Source organism: Podarcis cretensis (genome assembly GCF_951804945.1).
Source record: "Podarcis cretensis genome assembly, chromosome: 13".
Lineage (NCBI taxonomy): Eukaryota > Metazoa > Chordata > Lepidosauria > Squamata > Lacertidae > Podarcis > Podarcis cretensis.
In genome coordinates, this window is record NC_137182.1 from 56954946 (window position 1) to 56974402 (window position 19457).

The 19457-nt window shown below is 54.3% G+C and overlaps 2 protein-coding genes across 4 annotated transcripts; both read right to left on the minus strand.

Annotated features, from left to right (window-relative positions):
- Positions 1-3613: 3613 nt before the first annotated feature.
- BACC1 (BPTF associated chromatin complex component 1) lies at positions 3614-7833 on the minus strand. 3 transcript variants are annotated; one of them, XM_079951015.1, is made up of 6 exons: positions 7713-7833; positions 6624-6718; positions 5082-5183; positions 4643-4821; positions 4416-4520; positions 3614-4129 (listed from the first exon to the last, which is right to left on the minus strand). In XM_079951015.1, the coding sequence occupies exons 1-6, from the start codon at positions 7731-7733 to the stop codon at positions 4125-4127; spliced, it is 507 nt and encodes a 168-aa protein (XP_079807141.1). In that variant the 5' UTR covers positions 7734-7833; the 3' UTR covers positions 3614-4124. The 3 variants fall into 3 exon arrangements, with proteins under 3 accessions (XP_079807141.1, XP_079807140.1, XP_079807142.1); XM_079951014.1 differs by having other exon boundaries at positions 3614-4133; positions 7713-7832; XM_079951016.1 differs by lacking the exon at positions 5082-5183 and having other exon boundaries at positions 3614-4133; positions 7713-7832.
- Positions 7834-9365: 1532 nt separating this feature from the next.
- Positions 9366-12623, minus strand: RNASEK (ribonuclease K). The gene is made up of 3 exons (XM_079951060.1): positions 12474-12623; positions 10927-11003; positions 9366-10601 (listed from the first exon to the last, which is right to left on the minus strand). The coding sequence occupies exons 1-3, from the start codon at positions 12549-12551 to the stop codon at positions 10460-10462; spliced, it is 297 nt and encodes a 98-aa protein (XP_079807186.1). The 5' UTR covers positions 12552-12623; the 3' UTR covers positions 9366-10459.
- Positions 12624-19457: the final 6834 nt, after the last annotated feature.

The following is a 19457-nucleotide window of genomic DNA, read 5'->3' on the forward strand; positions in this document are numbered from 1 at the left end:
GAATTTTTTGCAGATTTTTCCAAGCGCCCCAAAGGGGCTTTTTCAAGTGTAGAAACTTGCGTAGGGGGAAAAAGGACCAGGCTTTTCTCAGTTCACCCCTGCTCTTTTTTTCTCTCTCTCCCTCTCTCGTTGCCTCCACAATCGCACGGAAAAGGGCTGGCAGCTCCTGGGGGGGCCTGCTTTGGGAGGGGGCCCCTCTTATTTTCTTTTATTTCCTTTTGCCCCCCACACCCTCCGAATCTGGACTCCCTGGAAAAATCTAAGAGTGGGGCGAGCTGGAAGGGGGTCCCCCGATTCTGGGACCTGAACAAAAAGCGGGGGGGCCAATTTTTCCTCCCTTTTGCAGGAGGGGGGGCCACACGCACACAAACCCCACGCGGATCCAGAGCGGGCAGCGTGCCAGGACTGGGTGGCAAAGGCATCAGGGCCCCCTCTTGCTATCTCTCCGTGGGTGTAAAAGTGCTTTTTAAGGGCTTCTGGAAAACTCGCCCCCCCAGCGCCCGGATGGGGGCAATGGGGCAGCAGAGGAGGTAAGTTGGAGGTGCCCAGGGAGGTGGCGTGGGGATCAGGGCCGGCTCAGGACTGTCCTTGCCCCGGGAGGAGCTGGGTGTGTTCCTTTCCACGGCTGCAAGCAGGGCAGAGTCTGGAGCAGGCAGCTGAGAGGCCTGGCAGGCCCCAGACAGGATCCAGAAAATCCAGGGGGGGCCAACCCCCAGAGGACACCCCGAAATTGGCTTCATAGGCAAAAAAAAGGGGGGTGGGGGTCCGATCCTGAAACAGAGAAGGGTGAAACCTCACCTCACCAAAATAGCCTAAAAGCACACCCTGTGTGGTTGGAAAACAGCAAAAAGAGGCTCCCAGGACAACAAAGGCTTGGATCTTGCGGGGGTGAAGCCCCCGGGAACCCCAGAATTAGACCGCAAGACACCCCACAATTAAGAGAGAGGAGCCCGGCCCCCCATGCGGACCCCCTCCTTTAAGAAGAAACCCGTCATTTCCAGAATACACCACATCCTGCCCTCAAAGGCGTCAGCCTCTTCCTCCCGAAGGAAGGATCGGGCCCCGGAGACCTCTTGGGTGTCTCACTGCAAAACAAAGGGGTGGGGTTGTTGTTTTTCAGTGGTGGGGGGGGGATCACGCCACCCCCCACCCGAGAATCCTGAAATTTAAGGGCACCCACCACAAAAAAACAGCAGCTGGACACCTCTGAAGCAAAACAGGTTCCTTTTTACTCTCCCTCCACAATAAAAAAATAAATCAAGCCCCCCCAAAAATATTTCGATCCCCCACCCCACAAAATATGTATAAAAGCTTTCAGAGCCTCCAACCCTGAAAACAGGGAAATATTGAGAGCAAGGCTCGGGCCCATAGATGATTTGACTGCCATCTGCCCCACTGACAGTCCCTGTACCCCCAAAACAGCATTTTGTGGGTGTCCTTTCAACTCATTGCCCACAAATGAGCACCCCCTGCTCTGAAAAAGACCCACAAATCCCCACACCCCCAGCCCTCCAGGGACACCCCTCTCCAATTCCTCTAATTTCCCCGGTTTTCCTTCTGAGCAAATCACACCCTTTGGCTCTTGGGGAGGCGGCCAGCCAGGAAAAGGCTCCAGGCGCCTCGAAACTTCTCTTCGGCCATTTGCAACGTTGGAGAAAATGGGTGGGGAGGGTGGAGAGACGGAAAATGGACGCGGCGAATTCTTAGAAAAGAGTTTGGGGGTCACTTTTTTGAGGGGGTGGGAGAATTAGATACCCCTGTAAAAAAACAAAAAAAATGGAATCGAAGTGAACACTTCCTTTCCAGTTAAAATGGAACATGGCGAAACGGGGGGGAGCCGTTAGTTTTTTTATTATTATTATTATTATTATTATTATTATTATTATTATTATTATTAATAATTTATTACTTATACCCCACCAATCTGACCAGGCCCCCCCAGCCACTCTGAGCAGTTCCCAACAGAATATTAAAAAAACGATAAATACACCAAACATTAAAAACTTCCCTAAACAGGGCTGCCCAGCATGTTGGGGGGGGGTGGCGGTAGTTTTACAGGACAAAAATGCTATTTTCTTTGTAACTGAAATGAGGTCTGCAAAAGGGATTTCGGGAATAATGGGGAAGGCAGGGCTTTGTCCCAACTGCACACAGACCCACCGGCTCTCCACAAAGGGGGGGGGTCCCAAGTTCTTAGGCGTCGGCCTGTCCCATCTATCAAATATATTTCCTACCCCCCCCCCATAGGGAGGGACGGGCTCTTTTGGGGAGGACAAATGCACCCCCCCCCCCGGACCGGATGTGTGCACAATTGCATGACCCCCCACCCCACCACCACCCCGTCCCTTGGCATGAATTGCTTGTGTGCAAATTGGGGCGGGGGCGGGGGGGTGCTGCCCCTTGAGCAGCCAGGAAGGGGGTGCTGGCCTTGCCCTCCGCCCGGTCCACTTTCTCCTGCTGCCCTTGGGGGGCTGCAAGGCCTCCCCCTTGGTGGGGGGCACCCTGGCCGTCCCGTGTTCCTCGTGGGGTGGGGTGGGGAGCCCACCAGCTACTTCGGGAAGGAGTTTGGGGTGGGGACACACAGGGACAGATTTCCCAAAATGCAGACGTTGCACAGAACTGCAAGCACTGGTTCAAGAGTGGCCAGAGGGGAGGGGTATAAATAATAAAATTATTATTCATTATGATGAGGATGATGATAAGAGGGTCCCCCTGCCAACAAACACAGACACTGTGATTTTATCCCAGTTTAGCAAGCTCCTTCCTGACACACACTCCCTCAAAAAAAAATATACAGGCCCCTTTCTTCTCTCCACCCCCCCAGGAGTGGGAAATGGCACAAGCGAAACTGAAGGTGCTAAGGTTGGCAGAACTGAACTTGCAAGGTGAGCGTGTTTTGGGGGTGGGGGGGCAGAACAAGCAATGCTCCAGAGCCCCCAGCACTGACTCCCCCCCCCTGCCCCCCCCAACAATTCTGGACTGGATCCTGCTTCCGCCCAAGCAGCACAACATGGTTTGTTTGGTGGTCTGGGAATCCACAAACCGTCTTGTGGTGTTGACGCGAGGGCAGGCGGGACTTCGAGGGGGGAAGAGAGTGGGGGGGGCTCTCCAGCCCCCTCACATGATGGAAAGCAGATGCCCCCTCTGGACACACCCCCAGCGGACCGCGCCCCCCCTCCACACTGAGGCTCGTCCCACCGTAGCAGCACAGAAATATTGGCACGGCCTTGTGCAGCCAGTATTGCTTGCGCTGCTCCCGTGGGCCTGGCACACACGCCGGGGGGGGGCAGGAAATGGGGGGTGGGGAGATGGGGGGCACGTAAAAAAGAGGCTGGGGAGAGGAAATGGCGAGGGGGGGGGACAGAGACGTCCTGCTCTGCTCACCTTCTCAATACAATACAATATCTTTATTGTCATTGTCCCATACAGAACAATGAAATTCTCCCACCAAAGGACTCTCCCTCCGCACCTGCCAGGCCGCCCCCCCTCAGCGCCTGGGTCCCAAATTGCTGGGGGGTCTGTGTGTCACCAGTGCCCCCCCCAATCCCTGGTGCTGCTGTCTCCAGAGGCCTCGGGCGCAAGATGGGATGCTCAAAGAGACAGGAGATCCAGGAGGGAGGCAGGAGGCTTTTATTGCTACCATCATCATCATACAAAAGGACAAAACCACACTTGGGGGGTGAAGCTAAGGAGGGCCCCCCCATTTGCAGAGTAGTCCTGCCCCATGGGGCGCAGCGAGGGAGTCAAGGGGGCCTCCATGGGTGAGCAGGGACTGAGGGCAGCTGCATCCATCATTGCAGGGCAGGTGAGGAGTGGAGCGTGAGAACACCCAGGTGGGGAAGGAGGGGGCAGCCCCCCAACTCCTCAACCTCTCCTCTCCCCACTGGGGGGGGGCAAAGATCCAGGAGGAGGGTGAGGAGTTGAGATAGATGAACTCCCCTTCCCGGAGGCAGGAGGACCAGAAGAGGAGGACCAGTCCTTGGCCTGGAGTGGCAGTGCTTGCATGGGGGGCCACGAGATCGGGGGGGGAGCCCCCCCCACCGGAGGGCAGGGGCAAGTGGTCCATCAGCGGGAGAGGAGGGGCAGGTCTGTGCCAGGGGTCATGAGGAGTCCAGAGTCCAGATTCAGGCTGTCTAGAAAGAGAGAGAGAAAGGACCAGGGAGCTGGAGGGAGGAGGGAACGGGGGGGGGGGCACAGTCCAGTCCACCCATAAGGCCCCTGTCCCACCCAGCGGGGGGAGCCCAGCCCCCTAACCCGGGGACATTTCGCACCCGGCACCTCTCACCCAGCCCACCAACCATACCCCTCAAAGTAGGTGTGGGGAGCCAATTCCCCATGGGGGGGGGAGAAAGAGAGGGAGGGAGGGAGAGAGGGAGGGGCCCCCCAGCACCCACTCGGGACCCCTGAGTCTTTACCCTGGTCGAAGTTCAGCTTCTTGCCAGGGGGCGCGTCTCCCAAGCCTTCAATGTCCACCAGGTCACTGTGGGCGTCAGAGTCGTTCAAAGCACTGAGGGTCACGTCTGTCGGAAGGGGGAGAGACCCTGGTTTAATGGGGGGGTGAGCACGCAGACCCCTGCTCCTGGGACAGAGAGACCCCCCCAAAACGGAGAGAGAGAGAAAGCCCCCCCCAGGTCCCACTTACCAGACGCCTTCTGCTTCTTCGCAGGGGGAGCCGAAGGGTCGGGGTGGCCACCTGCCCCCTGGGTGGAGGGGGGGCCTTGTGGCTGCCCCTTGCGGGCCCCCTTCTTGGGGGACTCCGAGGGGAGGGGCAGCCCGCTGTCCTCGTAGACCTTCCGCTTGGCCGCCCCTTTCAGCTGGGCCCTGGGGGTCGGGGGGAGAGGAGAGGTCAGATTCCCTCAACAGGAGCGCCGTGCAGTGGTTAGAGAGCCGGACCCCCCAGTGCAAAAGCCTGGCCTACATCCCAGGGCTGCTGTGAGGAGAGCAGGAGCAGGACGCAAAACGGAAATAAACAAGCTTGATACGTCCAGCACCTGTTTCCTACGCTGCCCTGTGGAACGGCCTCTCTAGAGCTGTGCAAGGACCCCCCACCCGCCCCCCAGCTGCCCCCCAACAGCCCTTACACAGTCCGGTCTTTGATGAGAGCACTGATGCGGTTTAGGTCGTCTCCAAAGCGCTGGACAGAGGCCCGGAGCAGGGAGATCTCCGCATCGGTCCATTTGGCCCTGGGGGGGGGGACAGTGGGGAGTGGGGGGTCAGGATTCTTGCACCGCTGCTACCTGCTCCTCCTCCTCCTCCTCCCGCCCCTTCTGCTGCCAGGGGTGCCCTTCAAGCAACATTCCCACCCCCAAAATGCAAAAAGGGCATGCAACCTCTTGACCCCCCTGCAGAGGGAGAGCCTATGGGTGGGAGGACTTGGGTGCTGGGTGGGGTCCGCAGGGGGTCCAACTGTGTTTCCATGACACTTGGACCTCAGAACTGGTGCTGGGCCATGCAGTTATCTGCATGTTCTTAATAGAATATATAACATATATTTAACACTGTTCTATACTACACACACCTAGATCTATATGGCGACTTGCAATTTATACATATAGTATAGATAGAATCACAGGCCCATGCGGAGGCACGTCAGTTGGACGCATGGAAAAAGGTCGTCCCAGGCTATGTGAAGATTTTAGTGCTGGGGGGGGGCACACTTAGGGGTTGGTGCAAAAACTAGGGCAAGGCCCCAACTTGGTGGAACGCTCTGTCCCAAGAGACTAGGGCCCTGTGGGATTTGACATCTTCCCGCAGGGCCTGCAAGACAGAGCTGTTCTGCCTGGCCTTTGGTTTGGACTCAGTCTGACCCTTATGTTTACCTCCCCTTATGGTTTTGATCTATGGGCTACTTTTAAAATGAGGCTGCATTTTAAATTGCATTTTAACCTGTACAGTGGTGCCTCGCAAGACGAAAAGAATCCGTTCCGCGAGTCTCTTCGTCTAGCAGTTTTTTCGTCTTGCGAAGCAAGCCCATTAGTGGCTTAGCGGATTAGCGCTATTAGCGGCTTTTAGCGGCTTAGCGGCTTAGAAAAAGGGGGGGGGGAAAGGTCGGAAATACTCGCAAGACATTTTCGTCTTGCGAAGCAAGCCCATAGGGAAATTCATCTTGCGAAGCACCTCCAAAACGGAAAAACCCTTTCGTCTAGTGGGTTTTTCGTCTTGTGAGGCATTTGTCTTGCGGGGCACCACTGTATTTTAAATTGCCTTTTCCCCCCTATTATGTTTTACTGTCATTTTACTGGTGTTAGCTGCCCTGAGCCCGGCTCTGGCCGGGGAGGGCGGGGTACAAATAAAATTTATTAAGATTATTAATTGTTATTAAAAACCACTGCTCTCCGCTGTGGCTCGGAGTGGCTAGGAACCCAGCAGCTCACCTGCCCCCTATGAGGAGCATTGTTCACCAGCAGAGCACAAAAGTTGACAAAATGCAGCCACGGTGAGGGCGCATTTCCTTGCCAAGGTGCGAGGGAGCCCAGGGACAGCTCTGGGGGGACACCTCTGGGTTCAGCCTGTGGAGCATGCATCCCATCTTGCCCCCAACCCTTGGAAGAGATGGGCAGCCCCCTGACTGAGATCACAGAAGCATAGTTGGGGGGGCCCTCCCTCCCTCCTGTGGGGCTCACCCGGCTGGTGAGGAGTCGGCCACGGGGTGCAGCTGCATGGTCAGCTCGCCCAGCTTGGTGAAAGCGGCGCCAGCGGCAGAGAAGATCTCGCCCACCTGTGGAGGGGAGAGAAGTTTGTTGAAGAAGGCAGGGGGGAGAAAGGGTGCGCGGGGGGGGGCAGCGGCAAAGCCCCCTTGCCGAGAGCTCTCTTGCCCTCCAACAAAGGTATTTTTGCTTGTGGAAATAAGGGGGGGTGGGAGGCATGCAAAACACACACACACACCTTCCAGGAGGCGTGCTTCTTTGGGTGCCTCTGAGCATGCACAGAGTATGTTACGTATTTATTTATTCGTTCGTTCGTTCGTTCATTGAATTGGTATACTGCCCTTCGTCTGTAGATCGCAGGGTGGTTTACAACATCAAAACACAAAATAAATAGCTTAAGGGAAAACAAAGCAATAACCAAGGGCTTTTTTCTGGCTGGATCTCAGCTCAGGCCCCTCTCAGGTGGCGCCATTGTCATGCTAAGAGAACAAGGGAGAGAGAAGCTTGCGGTGAGCTCTGGTGCCTCTTTTTCTAGAAAAACTGCAGATAACCCCAAAGGCCTGGTGCTGAGAGCAGGCGGCAGGCAAGTCTTCCTCCAAGGGGAGCCACTGCAGAAAAGGCCCCGTCCTGGCGATGCCCGTGGGAGAGGAATGTGAAGAAGGATCTCAGGGGCCCTTGAGGGTCCCGACCTCTTTAAGGCTTGATAGCTCCAAACCAGCACTTGGATGCGTGTCCCGGGCTCAGACCCTCGGGCGACCTGAATTCTGCCCCAGCTGAAGCTCCCGAACCGCACTGAGCGGCGTGGGACCCCCAGGGGTCATCCAGCCCAGCCCGCCGCCGTGCGGGAAGTGGGGCTCCCCATCCCCCCCTCGCCTCCCCCCCCTCCCTCCCTCGGGGTCTCGGGCGGAAGAGGCCCCAGGGCCAAGAGGGGCGACCCAGCCCGGGAGGGAGGGAGGGAGCTCTGCCCTCCTCCTCGGCCCATGCTCAGAGGCCCCCTCCCCCTCCTCCCACAATCCCTGGCGGCGGCGGCGGCGGCGCTGCCCGCCCCTCCGCCTCCCCGGGTACCTTGGTGGAGGCCGACGTCATGGCGACCCCGCCGCCGCCGCCGCCTCCGCCGCTCCGGGAAGGAGACCCGGCCGCTCTGCCGCCTCCCCTCTATGGTCCCGCCCTCGCCCGTCTCCATGGCGACCGCGCTTCCTCTCCGCCCTTCTAGCCCTCGCGCTCCTCTATGCCGCGGACGCTCCTCCCCCCCCTCCTGGCGCTGCCAATGGGGAGCAAGGCCTCGGAGGAAGGGGCAGGACTTCGGCATCGTTCTGGCGGGAAACATGGGCCCCTCTCGCCCAAGGAGGACCCGAGGCTCTATGGGCGCCGCTGCCCAGCCTCTCCCGCCTCCTTGAGGCACGTGACACCCGCCCCAAGAAAGCGAGAAAGACTGAAGCAAAGCCCTTGGGCCTCCCTTTCTCCGCCGCCTGTGGAACTCCCTGCCCCGAGACACGCCTTCAGAAGGGGATGGCGTCGCCTGGGCCGCGAGGGGGGGGGGGAATCCCGAGGGTCTCCCAGCCCAGCCCCTTGCAATGAAGGCATCTTCTCTGCAGTTTCTTCTTTCTTCTCTCTCTTCCCCAATTTCTCTCTTTTTTCTTTTTCTCCCTCTATGTTTTGTTGATATTAGATTGCTTTTTATTCCATCGTACCTTGAAAAGTTTCAATAAAAAATTATGTCGATATACAAGTGAGTCTCCTGCTCTACTGCCGGAGGGATCCCATATTGAGATAGGAAGGGAAACTGCAGGCTGCAGAACTGAGCCACAAGGCAGGCGGCTTCCTTCACTGCACCACCCCAGGGGCACACTCCTCCATCGCCTCCCGGGACAGAAGGATGCTGGCAACATTTGCAGGTGGGCAGCAGCAATGGAGATTGGAGACTGTGAGGTGTGTGGTGGGCACAAACTCCCCCCCCCCCCATGACTCAGTGGTCCAAAGAGCTTTCTGCATTTGAGTCTTGGCATCCTCCTGTCTTGCTTGGACCTAGAGAGGGCCCCACATGAATGGTTTAAACTGGGATTGATGAATTATTGCAGTTTTGACAGATTCTTCTTATTAACTGGAGCCTCCAGTGAGCCGTTCCTGCCCCAACGTTTCGTTAGATTCGCAACAAAGCACAAACTTGCTTCTACCTCTACCGGCAGCTTCAAGCAAACTGAGGGAGAAGGCGGCAATACACGGCGAACAGCCATGATAGCTGTGTCCCTGCCTCCGCTGTCTGGGCAGTGAATGCCTCTGAGTACAAGTTCCCGGGGAATGTGTGGGGTGAGTTGCTGCTGCACTCAGATACCTCCCCATGGGCTTATTCCCTCTGGGGCACCTGGCTGTCCACTGTGAGGGCAAGATGCTGGACCAGACGGGCCCCCTTCGGCCTCATCCGGGAGCCAGGATCTTCTGGTGCCCTTATGGAACCTCCAGGTCCAGAGGCAGTCTATCCCGATTCCTAAGACCTTTGGGTTATTTGGCCACTGTGAGGTCAATAGGTCCCCGCTGGCCTGACCCAGCAGCCAGGCCCTTCTGGTGATTTTATAGCATCACAGGCTTCCCTCTCTCCCTGAAAGTCAAGTACAGAGAATGGCAGGACTAGCAGTCTTGGCCAATGCCCCCCCTTCCCCAAAATTTGGGGGGCGGTGGAAGGGCACTTAGGAAGAGGAACAGAAAAACAAAGCAGCCCAGACAGATCAAACACTGTTTATTGCACAGGTGACCAAATGGAGAGAGAGGACAACTTTCAACGCGTTAGTCCCCTGGGTGCACAACCAGACCCCCCCCACTGCACCCCCAACTCAGAGCCCCTCTTTCCCAACACCACATCCTGATCGAGGGCCCAAAACATTGCTCAAGGGACACCCCATTGTACAGCATACAAGCATTCCACTCTCAAATCCGCAGCTCTGAGCAGCCACTTCCAGGCCAAGCCTGCAAGTCAAGCGTGAAGGGGCAACTGAGCTTGCAGCCCCATGTGCCAGCTAGTGGGGGGGGGGGCTGTTGGCAACAGGGGCAGAGACTAGGGCAAGTTGCCTGGCCACGCCTTGGTCCTACAACAAGAAGAGAGTCAACGTCTGCACAACGAACACTGGGGAAGAAACACCCAAGTTCTAGGATCGAGACACGAAAAGGACTGGGACTGGAATGGGCTGGCTCTTTCAAGAACTGTGCTAACCACCCCGGTTAAAGAGACAACAGAGACTTGGAAAAGAAGAGGTGGGGGCTGTTTTCACTGTACACATACTGCAGGGGGGGGCGCACCTTGTGCTATTTACACAATAACCCCAGCACAGAGGTCCTGCCAGCAGAAACCAGCCCTTGCTGGTCTTTGATGGCGAGGAGAGGCCGTCGCAGGGAGGGCGTTGGCAGGCAGAAGTGGGTCAGGTGATGCACTGGGGCGGCAGCGGGGGGGGGGGGGGGAGAGAGAAGGTGCAGCAGCCAAGAGCAGCCCTGGATATGTCCCTTTCGTAAACTAGGTGCTCCAGACCAAGTTGGGAAACTGCACTTTACCCGCACAAACACACACGGATATATATATATATATATGATTTAAAAGGAAATATTCCGCCCTTTCTCCCCACCCACCAGCCCCCTTCCCCAGCCGCCAGACCCTGGACTTGGGGCGACCAGAGGATCCATTGCGTGGAGAGAGACGGCTGAGGAACCCCAGAGCAGAGCTTCAATGTCCAAAGAGGGAATAAATATCAGAGGCAGAAGGAGAGGGTGGGCCGTCCCCACCAGCAGGAGGCGAGAGCCTGGGGGCTGGGCATGGGGGGGCGCCATTAGCGGACCATGTACTCCTTCCGTTTGTTGAGGCGCACTTGGCAGAAGGAGAAGCCCCCCAGGAGGACGTAGAGGCCGGCCGCGATGAAGCAGTTGTAGCTGACTTGCTCATACAGGGCGTAAATCTTGTCTGGACCACCTCTGGGGGGGGGGCAGAGAGAGAGAGAAAGAGGGTGGTCAGGTTCCCAGCTCCCACAGAAGACACACACTGCCCCACAGTTCCTCCGGAATCCCACTTCACGACCCCTTTTCTCTCCTGGAGCAGCAGCTAACCCAAGGCAGTGGGGGGGGGGGTTTGTGTGTGCTTGGCACCCATCACGTGTGGGTAGGTGGGTGGGAGATGGGAACAAATTCTCCTTCCCTCCTTCCAGGCTGATCCTCCCCCCTCTGTCCCTCTTGCCAGCCCCAAGGCTGCTGCTTCCCACCACCCCACAGGAAAAGAAGGACCCCACCCTGCCCTACTCACGTGAAGTCTTTTTCGTCGGTGGGAACGTCCTCAATAAGGACCGCTGAGTGGACATTGAAGAAGATGCCCAGCAACACCTAAAAAAGCAGAGGAGAAACAGGAGTGGTCTCTCCGGGGAGGGCAGGAGGAGCCATGATGGCCACCCCCTACAGTAGTTGTAGTACTAGTAATTCTTATTACATTCATTTATGCCCCACTCATCTGGCTGGGTTTCCCCAGCCACTCTGGGCAGCTCCCAACAGAATATTAAAAACATGATAAAACATCAAACATTAAAAGCTTCCCTAAACAGGGCTGCCTTCAGATGTCTCCTAAACGGCAGGTAGTTCTTTATTTCCTTGACATCTGTTGGTAGGGCGTTCCACAGGGCGGGCGCCACCACCAAGAAGGCCCTCTGCCTGGTTCCCTGTAACTTGGCTTCTCGCAGGGAGGGAACCGCCAGAAGGCCCTCGGAGCTGGACCTCTGTGTCCAGGCAGAACGATAGGAGTGGAGACGCTCCTTCAGGTATACTGGGCCTTTGAGGCCGTTTAGGGCTTTCAAGGTCAGCACCAACACTTTGAATTGTGCTCAGAAACGTCCTGGGAGCCAGTGTAGGTCTTTCGAGACCGGTGTTATGTGGTCTCCCAGTCACTAGTCCAGCTGCCGCATTCTGGTTTAGTTGTAGTTTCTGGGTCACCTTCAAAGGTAGCCCCATGTAGAGCGCATGGCAGTAGTCCAAGCGGGAGATAACTAGAGCATGCACCACTCTGGCCAGACAGTTTGTGGGCAAGTAGGGCCTCATCCTGCGTACCAGGTGGAGTTGGTAGACAGCTGCCCTGGACACAGAATGAACCTGTGCCTCCATGGACAACTGTGAGTCCAGAATGACTCCCAGGCTGCGCACCTGGCCCTTCAGGGCCACAGGGACCCCATTCAGGACCAGGGAGCCTGAAGGTATTCTGCCCTCTGACCAGTGACCTGCTGCTCTCTGCACATGCTCCGTCACCCCACCTCCTCCTCTGCTGTTTACCCAACATGCCTCTGTTTAGACAGGCCTGGGTTTTCCCCCGGGCTGTGTGCGTGTTGGGGGGGCAGGATTCGCCCTGGTGGCCCCCCTCGCCCAGTGACTGACACCCGCCTGAGCCACACTCACCCTTTCCAAGCCTCTGATGGGGAAGCGGGAGGAGGAAGTGGAGGGGAAAGAGTGCCAGTGGCCAAGGGAGACACCCCCCCCGCCCGAAAATAAGTGGGAGGGGGCACCTCTCCCCCATCACCTCCCCCCACATTCTGCCCTTGCTCCCCAAGATTTGCCCCCCATGCCCCCTACAATGCATCTTCCCTTCATTGCACCCTCCCCGGAAAAAAGGGTTCCTTGCAGTTCCGGCTGCTGCTCCTGCTGCACGTCTGAATCAGCCGCTCTGGGTGCAGCAGCCCCGGATCAAGGGGCGGGGGCCAAACTCGGATGGGTTAATGGAGGGGAAGAGAAGAAGCACCAAGGGCTGTCAGGCGCCCCCCCCCCGCCCCGACACGCATCTGGGCGTTCGCACACACACGCTTCGCTCCTCACCAGCATGATGACTCCCCAGGCGCTGAGCACGATCCCGCAAGCGGCCATCTTCGGCCCGCAGCAGAGGAGGGAGACCATGGCGGAGGGAGCCCGGCGGAGAGCGAGCGAGCGAGCGAGGAGCCCCCTGCTTGGAGCTGCTGCCTGGCCGAGCCGACGCAGCAGACTGAGCGCGCCCCTCCCGACGCCCTGGGCGGGTCAGCTGCCGGGCGCCACCAATCGCGCGAGGGGAGGAGGGGTGCTGTCGCCTCCCCCTCCCGCTGAACGGGGCAGTGGAAGAGGCCGGGGGCGGGGCCGGCGCTCGGCGCTCGGCGCAGGCGCGCCTTGGGCTGGGCTTGGAGCGTCCCATTGCAAGAGAGCAGGGGGGGGGGTTCTGGGCGCAGCCAAGAAGAGGAGGACCCTTCCGACCAAGCAAAAGCTTTCTATAATGAAATAAAAATAGAAGCAGCTCTTCGGGAGGGAGGCAGGTTGCGTGCCTGAGCTGCTTGGAGGCTGCAGGTTCCTGCATTGCAGGGGGCTGGGCTACATGACCCTCGCGCACCCCTCCCAATTCTACAATTCTGTCTAGGGAGACAATGGGAGAGTGCGCATCTGGGGGTGAAGTCAAACCCTTGGAGAGTTGCAGCGCCTGCTGTGGCTGCAGAGAGCGGTGCAGGAGAGACATGTTTTGTTGCAGCCAGGGCAGAAGAAGGCATCCGGTTGTGCTGCCGCAGATGCGCCAGGGCGTTGCTTCAATCTGCGCTCCATGCTGGGAATGTGGGCTTGGGAGAGAACACCTTTCAGACTCCATCCTGCCATGTGAGACCCAAAATCCTCCTGACGCAGCACATATTGAGGTGTGTTGAGACGTCACTCCTGGCAGGTATAAGTTGCCCACAACTCACTTCCATAAATGCTCAACACGCAAGCCTGGTAGACCTTCATCTTGGTGTTGGACTTTAGCATCACCTTCTCCCGCACCATTGCTGTGGCTGCCTTGCCAATGCGCTCGTCCAGCTCAGCATTGATGGGAGAGGCTGCTGGTTATGGTGGAACCAGCGTGTGGTCACTAATGCTGATGGCGATGTCCTGATCAGAGATGTTAGTCTTCTTCAAGCTGTAGCAGGAAACCCCCCCCCCCCATCATTCAGTTTGTACAAACTTCACACACTCCATACGCTACGCTTCTGTTATAAATTCATAGAAAATCAACCATACATCGGATTTGCACTGTTCTACTTTTATTTTACTCCATGAAGGACTACAAAATGGGGAAGGTTTGATACAGGGCAGCCATAATCCCTTCACCATCCCAGCACATCCACAGGAGCCCTGCCCAGTTGCTATGCCAACCCTGATGGTCCTAGACGGAAGACAATCAAGATCACAAAGAACTTGCATATGGGAGTGGATTCAGCATGGACTGGAACAAAGGATAATGATCAGATCTTCCCTCTGGGGCAGGAAACTGCGACTAGCTTTTGTCTTCAGAAAATGACTCGTGGGGAGGGGGAGAGAAGGGAACCAGCCAGGTGACAGGACACTCAGGTTGCCACCACAACTCCTCCCTCAACCCCTCCTTTCTGTAATGTATGCATGATGTTTCTGGGGGTGGGCTTGACCTAGAGGAGGGGAATTTCAAAAGTTTTTATAAGGCCTTGCACACCATTTTTCTGTGTCTTTCCTCTCACCTGCAAGTGAGGGGAGCACCCTGTTGCAACAGTCAATAAAGGCCAAGCCTACAGGCTGCTGATTTGCTCCAATTTACTCTGGTTGGTGTCTTTACTTTTTGTCCAAGGGAGCCCTCGGATTTTTCCGGTAACAAAGCCAAACTCCCTGTAGGCTTGGGCAAGACGGTTGAGGAGTCGCTGTAGGCGGGCTTCCTCTGTGGAGTACAATTCCACGATTCTATTATTGTTTCTCTGTTTGCGGGTGTGGCTGTGTGTTGTGCTACAGCACATGATCCGAGGAAGAGGAGCTACTGCCAAGAGGAAGCCAGGCTGAAGGAGGAAGTGAGCTGCAAGAGGAGTTTGTGGCCAGCAGCAGTCCTACTTGACTGACAGCCTCTGGGAGCTTGTGACCAGGAGCTCATGTCCAGGAGAGCTTGAGGGAGAGGCTCTCTGCTTAGGACCAAGAGACAGCGATGGTGAGGGAACTGCAACACCTGTGCCAGGTTTGCCTTCCTGCCCGAGAATGTTCAAAACTGCATCTGCAGCCAAGTGCAAGCTGGTTGCCTCGCTGGAAGAGGAGGCACAGGAACTTGAGGCCTTCCTATCCACATTTCGAGCTACCTGGCAAGATGAGGGATTTCTCAATGGAGCAGAGTGGACTGTGCTGGAACAGCACCACAGGTGGGGCGCCCCTAGGGAGGAGGAGGATCGCCTATTGTATTACAGTATTTTAATATTTTTTTGGAAGCCGCCCAGAGTGGCTGGAGAAGCCCAGCCAGATGGGCGGGGTATAAATAATAAATTTATTATTAGTATTAGTATTATTATTAGTATTATTATTAGATGAACCCCTGGAGAAATCTGACACACAGAAGTAGAACTGTCAGGGCTCAGGGCGGCTAACAACAATAAAATAGTACAACATTCTAAAATCATTTCACTATAAAATTAATTCAAATCAAATTGATGGCAACCATTAGGCTAAAGTTCTGTGAAGATTGACAAGGGAGGGAGTCAGGTTGTGCCCTGACCAAAGGCCTGGTGGAACAGCTGTCTTGCAGGCCCTGCAGAAAGATGTCAGGTCCCGCAGGGCCCTAGTCTCTTGGGACAGAGCGTTCCACCAAGTCGGGGCCAGTACTGAAAAAGCCCTGGCTCTAGTTGAGGCCAGCCTAACCTCCCTGTGGCCTGGGACCTTCAGGATGTTTTTGTTTAAAGACCGTAAGTTCCTCTGTGGGGCATACCAGGAGAGGCAGTCCCGTAGGAACTTGAGGGACAGGAAAATGAGGCCTTCCTATCCACATTTCGAGCTACCTGGCAAGATGAGGGATTTCTCAATGGAGCAGAGTGGACTGTGCTGGACCAGCACCACAGGTGGGGTGCCCCTAGGGAGGAGGAAGATCGCCTGTTGCAAATAGACAAACCCCTGGAGAAATCTGACACACAGAAGTAGAACTGTCAGGAGCCATGCTCCGTCACTAAAGCTGCAAAATCGATTCCATGCCCTCACCTCAGACACCGATTCTGGGCCAGAGAAGCTAGGACAGCAGCTGCCAACCGCGGAAGACACCAAGGTGGCTCTGAAAGAGACAGCGCACAGAATGATTCCTGTCACTCCCCAGAGGAGGAAGAGCCATGTGGTGGTGATAGGCGACTCCCCACTGAGGGGGACAGAGGCCACAGGGTGCAGAGGTAACAGGATGTCCTGGGGGGGGGGTGTGCTGTCTTCCAAGAGCAAAAAATCACAAAGTGACAGAGAAATTGCCAGGTCTTATAAAGGCCACGGACCACAACCCCTTCCCTCTGAAACCTGGCGGGATGAGATTCATGACTGGAATATACCAACTGCGGGGGGGGGGGTATAACCTGTTCAAAAGGAATAGACCAAATGGGGAGGGAGGGAGTAGCAGTATTATACGTAAAGGATGTGCATACAGTTATACCTCATGTTATGTTCTTTCAGGTTACATTCCACAGCAACCCGAAAGTACCGGAAAGGGTTACTTCTGGGTTTTGCCGCTCGTGCATGCGCAGAAGCACAAAATGACATCATGCACATGCGCAGAAGCAGCGAATCACAACTTGTGCATGCACAGACATGCCGCTGCAGGTTGCGTTCTTTTCATGTTGTGAACGGGCCTCCGGAACAGATCCCGTTTGCAACCAGAGGTAGCACTGTACTTGTGACGAGATCTGTGACATGGAGCATGGAAGGCAGTCTGACAGTATCTGGGTAAAAATTGTAGGAGAGGGAAACAACAGTGGCCTTACTGTGGGTGTATCCTTATCCACTGGCCCAAAGGTGGGTTCATGGGAGTGGTTTGGTGCAGCTATGCCAAAGGAGGATGTCAAAAACACCAGAGTGTTCGGTTCTACTGCTTTATTTTAAGAAAAGGTAAGCTTACAGTAAATCAGCCTGCTAGATCTCACTGCCATTACAGACGCAGAACGGACACCACATCAGCGAGAGGTCGCCATAACTTGTCTGCTCTCAATCAAATGTTTAACACGCTTTAAGCACTAAGCAGCATAGGTCAGTTTGCCTAGAACCTCCTGTCACACCTGGCTGGTGAGGCCGCAGGTGGCAGCTGTCCCAAGGATTTCCCCTCTCCGGGCTGAGAGCCCAGCACCCCAAGGCCTATGAATGAAGACAGCACCAAAGCAAGCCAATTAGCATATATACAAGCAAGAAAACAAACATACGAGCTCATTCTCACAATCACCAAATATTTTTAGGGTTATCTTGACTACCAAGATGGTCCTTGCAGGCCCTTCTGGGACATTTCACTTGGGTTCAACACAGGGATCTCCAAGCCTTACTGAAGACTTGGGTGATGCCTTCCTAGAGCAGACTATCAGAGATTCAAACAGGAGAGAGTCATGGGTGACTTCGACTACCACAATATCTGTTGGGACTCCCAACTCTGCTAAGAATATACGGTCCAAAAATTCCCCAGTTGCTCGCTGACCATTTCATTTCTCAGAAGGGGGAAGAAGCAACAAGGAGGCCATCTATCTTGGACCTGGGCCACACCAACTGATTGATAAAGTGGATGTGCCAGGAAACTTGGAAGGAAGTGACCATGAGAACCAGTGTGGTGTAGTGGTTAAGAGCGGTAGACTCGTAATCTGGTGAACCGGGTTTGATTCCCCACTCCTCCGCCTGCAGCTGTTGGGTGACCTTGGGCTAGTCACACTTCTCTGAAGTCTCTCAGCCCCACTCACCTCACAGAGTGTTTGTTGTAGGGGAGGAAGGGAAAGGAGAATGTTAGCCGCTTTGAGACTCCTTAGGGTAGTGATAAAGCGGGATATCAAATCCAAACTCTTCTTCTTCTTCTTCCTTCTCGGTTTCACAATATAGAGGCAAGGGAAAGTTGAGTGTAGTTGGACATGCACTCTGGACTTTAAGGCGGCCAATTTCAAGAAACTGAAGGAGCTACTAGGTGAGATCTCATGGGCTTGTTGTTGTTCAATGTCTTTATAAATGAATTGCATGAAGAAATTGAGGGGGTGCTCATCCAATGTGCAGATGATACCAAAGTGGGAGGGCAGCTAATGCCGCAGAAAACAAAATCAGGATTCAAGTTGACCTTAACAGATTGGAGAACTGGGTCAAAACTTACAAGAAGAATTTCAAAAAGGACAAATGAAAGGCATGTCAGGGGTTTCCTGACATTCATAAGGCATGAATAACCAAATAAAAGATGCACAAATATTAGATGAAGAGTACCTGGCTTGTCAGTAGTACACGGGAAAAGGATCTTAGTAGACCACAAGTTTAATATGAGTCAACAGTGTGATGCTATTCTAGGCTGCATCAACAGAAATATAATTTCCAGATTAAAGGAAGTAAGTTCTTTCTATTTTGCCTTTGTCGGACCACACACTTGGAAACCAAGCCTGATGAGGAACGGTTGAAGGAGCTGGGTATGTTTAGCCTGGGAAAGAGGGGACTGAGAGGAGATAGGATAGCCATCTTCAAATATCTCAAGGGCTGTCCCATGTAAACTTGTTTTCTTCTGCTCCGGAGGCTAGGACCCAAACTCATGGCTTCAAGTTACAAGAAGGGTGATTCCTCAAACCAAAATATCATGAGTTCGTTTTCTTTTTCATGCAAGAAGTCTGCAGTTTCCAACATTTAGTAAATGTTGACAATGACTTTTCTCTGATTAAACATGTCAACTTTGACATCTCAGCTAAATCCAGTAATTTTAACAACCATTCCTCCATTGTAGATAATGAGTCTTCCCATCTTTTTACATATAAAAGTCTCACAGCTGTAATCATATAGTGAAATAAAGTTCCATAGTCTTTTCCTAATTGTATATCCCTAACTTCCAACAGGAACAATTCTGGTTTCAGTTGAAAATATCTTCAAAATTCTCTGAATCAGTGTATCCAATATTTTAAAGCTTTTTATACATGTCCACCAAGCATGATAAAATGTCCCTTCATGTTCTTTACACCTGCAACTAGTATTTGGAACATTTTTATACATTTTAAATTACCTTAAAGGAGTTAAGTGCCAAGGATACATCATTTTGTACACATTCTCTTTTAAATCATAACACAATGTATATTGTAATCCTTTGGTCCACATATGTTCCCACTGTTCCCTCTGCATATAACCCAATTTCCCCCACAAATGTAATCATGTATTCTTTAAGATTCAGGTAGGTAGCCGTGTTGGTCTGATGCAGTCGAAATAAATAAAAAAATTGTCCAGTAGCACCTTAGAAACCAACTAAGTTTGTTCTGGGTGTAAGCTTTCGTGTGCATGCACACTTCTTCAGATACACTGAAACAGAAGTCACCAGACTCTTATATATATAGTGGGAGGGTGGGGCGGGGTATTTCTCAAAAAGGTATTGGGAGATGGGTGATTGACTCAATGGGTATGGTAAACTGCAATTAGTCCTACAGGAAAAAGCACGGGATAGTATGCAGATGACCAAAAACAGCTTTAGCGTGTGTAATGAGACAAGAATCCAATATATCTATTCAGACCAGATCTCTCCATAGTTTTCAGTTTAGTAAAAGGTAAAGGATAAAGGGACCCCTGTCCATTAGGTCCAGTCGTAGACAACTCTGGGGTTGCAGCGCTCATCTCGCTTTATTGGCCAAGGGAGCTGGCATACAGCTTCCAGATCATGTGGCAAGCATGATTAAGCCGCTTCTGGCGAACCAGAGCAGCGCACGGGAAACACCATTTACCTTCCCGCCAGAGCGGTACCTATTTATCTACTTGCACTTTGACATGGTTTCGAACTGCTAGGTTGGCAGGAGCAGGGACTGAGCAACGGGAGCTCACCCCGTCACGGGGATTCGAACCGCAGACCTT

Excerpts from the sequence above, each read along its gene's own strand:
- BACC1 (XM_079951014.1), bottom strand. The coding sequence starts at position 7,733 with ATGACGTCGGCCTCCACCAAG. Across the intron at positions 6,719-7,712 it reads TGACGTCGGCCTCCACCAAG|GTGGGCGAGATCTTCTCTGC; the intron begins GTACCCGGGGAG and ends TCCCCTCCACAG. Across the intron at positions 5,184-6,623 it reads GCCGACTCCTCACCAGCCGG|GGCCAAATGGACCGATGCGG; the intron begins GTGAGCCCCACA and ends CCCCCCCCCCAG.
- RNASEK (XM_079951060.1), bottom strand. The coding sequence starts at position 12,551 with ATGGTCTCCCTCCTCTGCTGCGGGCCGAAGATGGCCGCTTGCGGGATC. Across the intron at positions 11,004-12,473 it reads CCTGGGGAGTCATCATGCTG|GTGTTGCTGGGCATCTTCTT; the intron begins GTGAGGAGCGAA and ends CTGCTTTTTTAG. Across the intron at positions 10,602-10,926 it reads ACCGACGAAAAAGACTTCAC|AGGTGGTCCAGACAAGATTT; the intron begins GTGAGTAGGGCA and ends CCCCCCCCCCAG.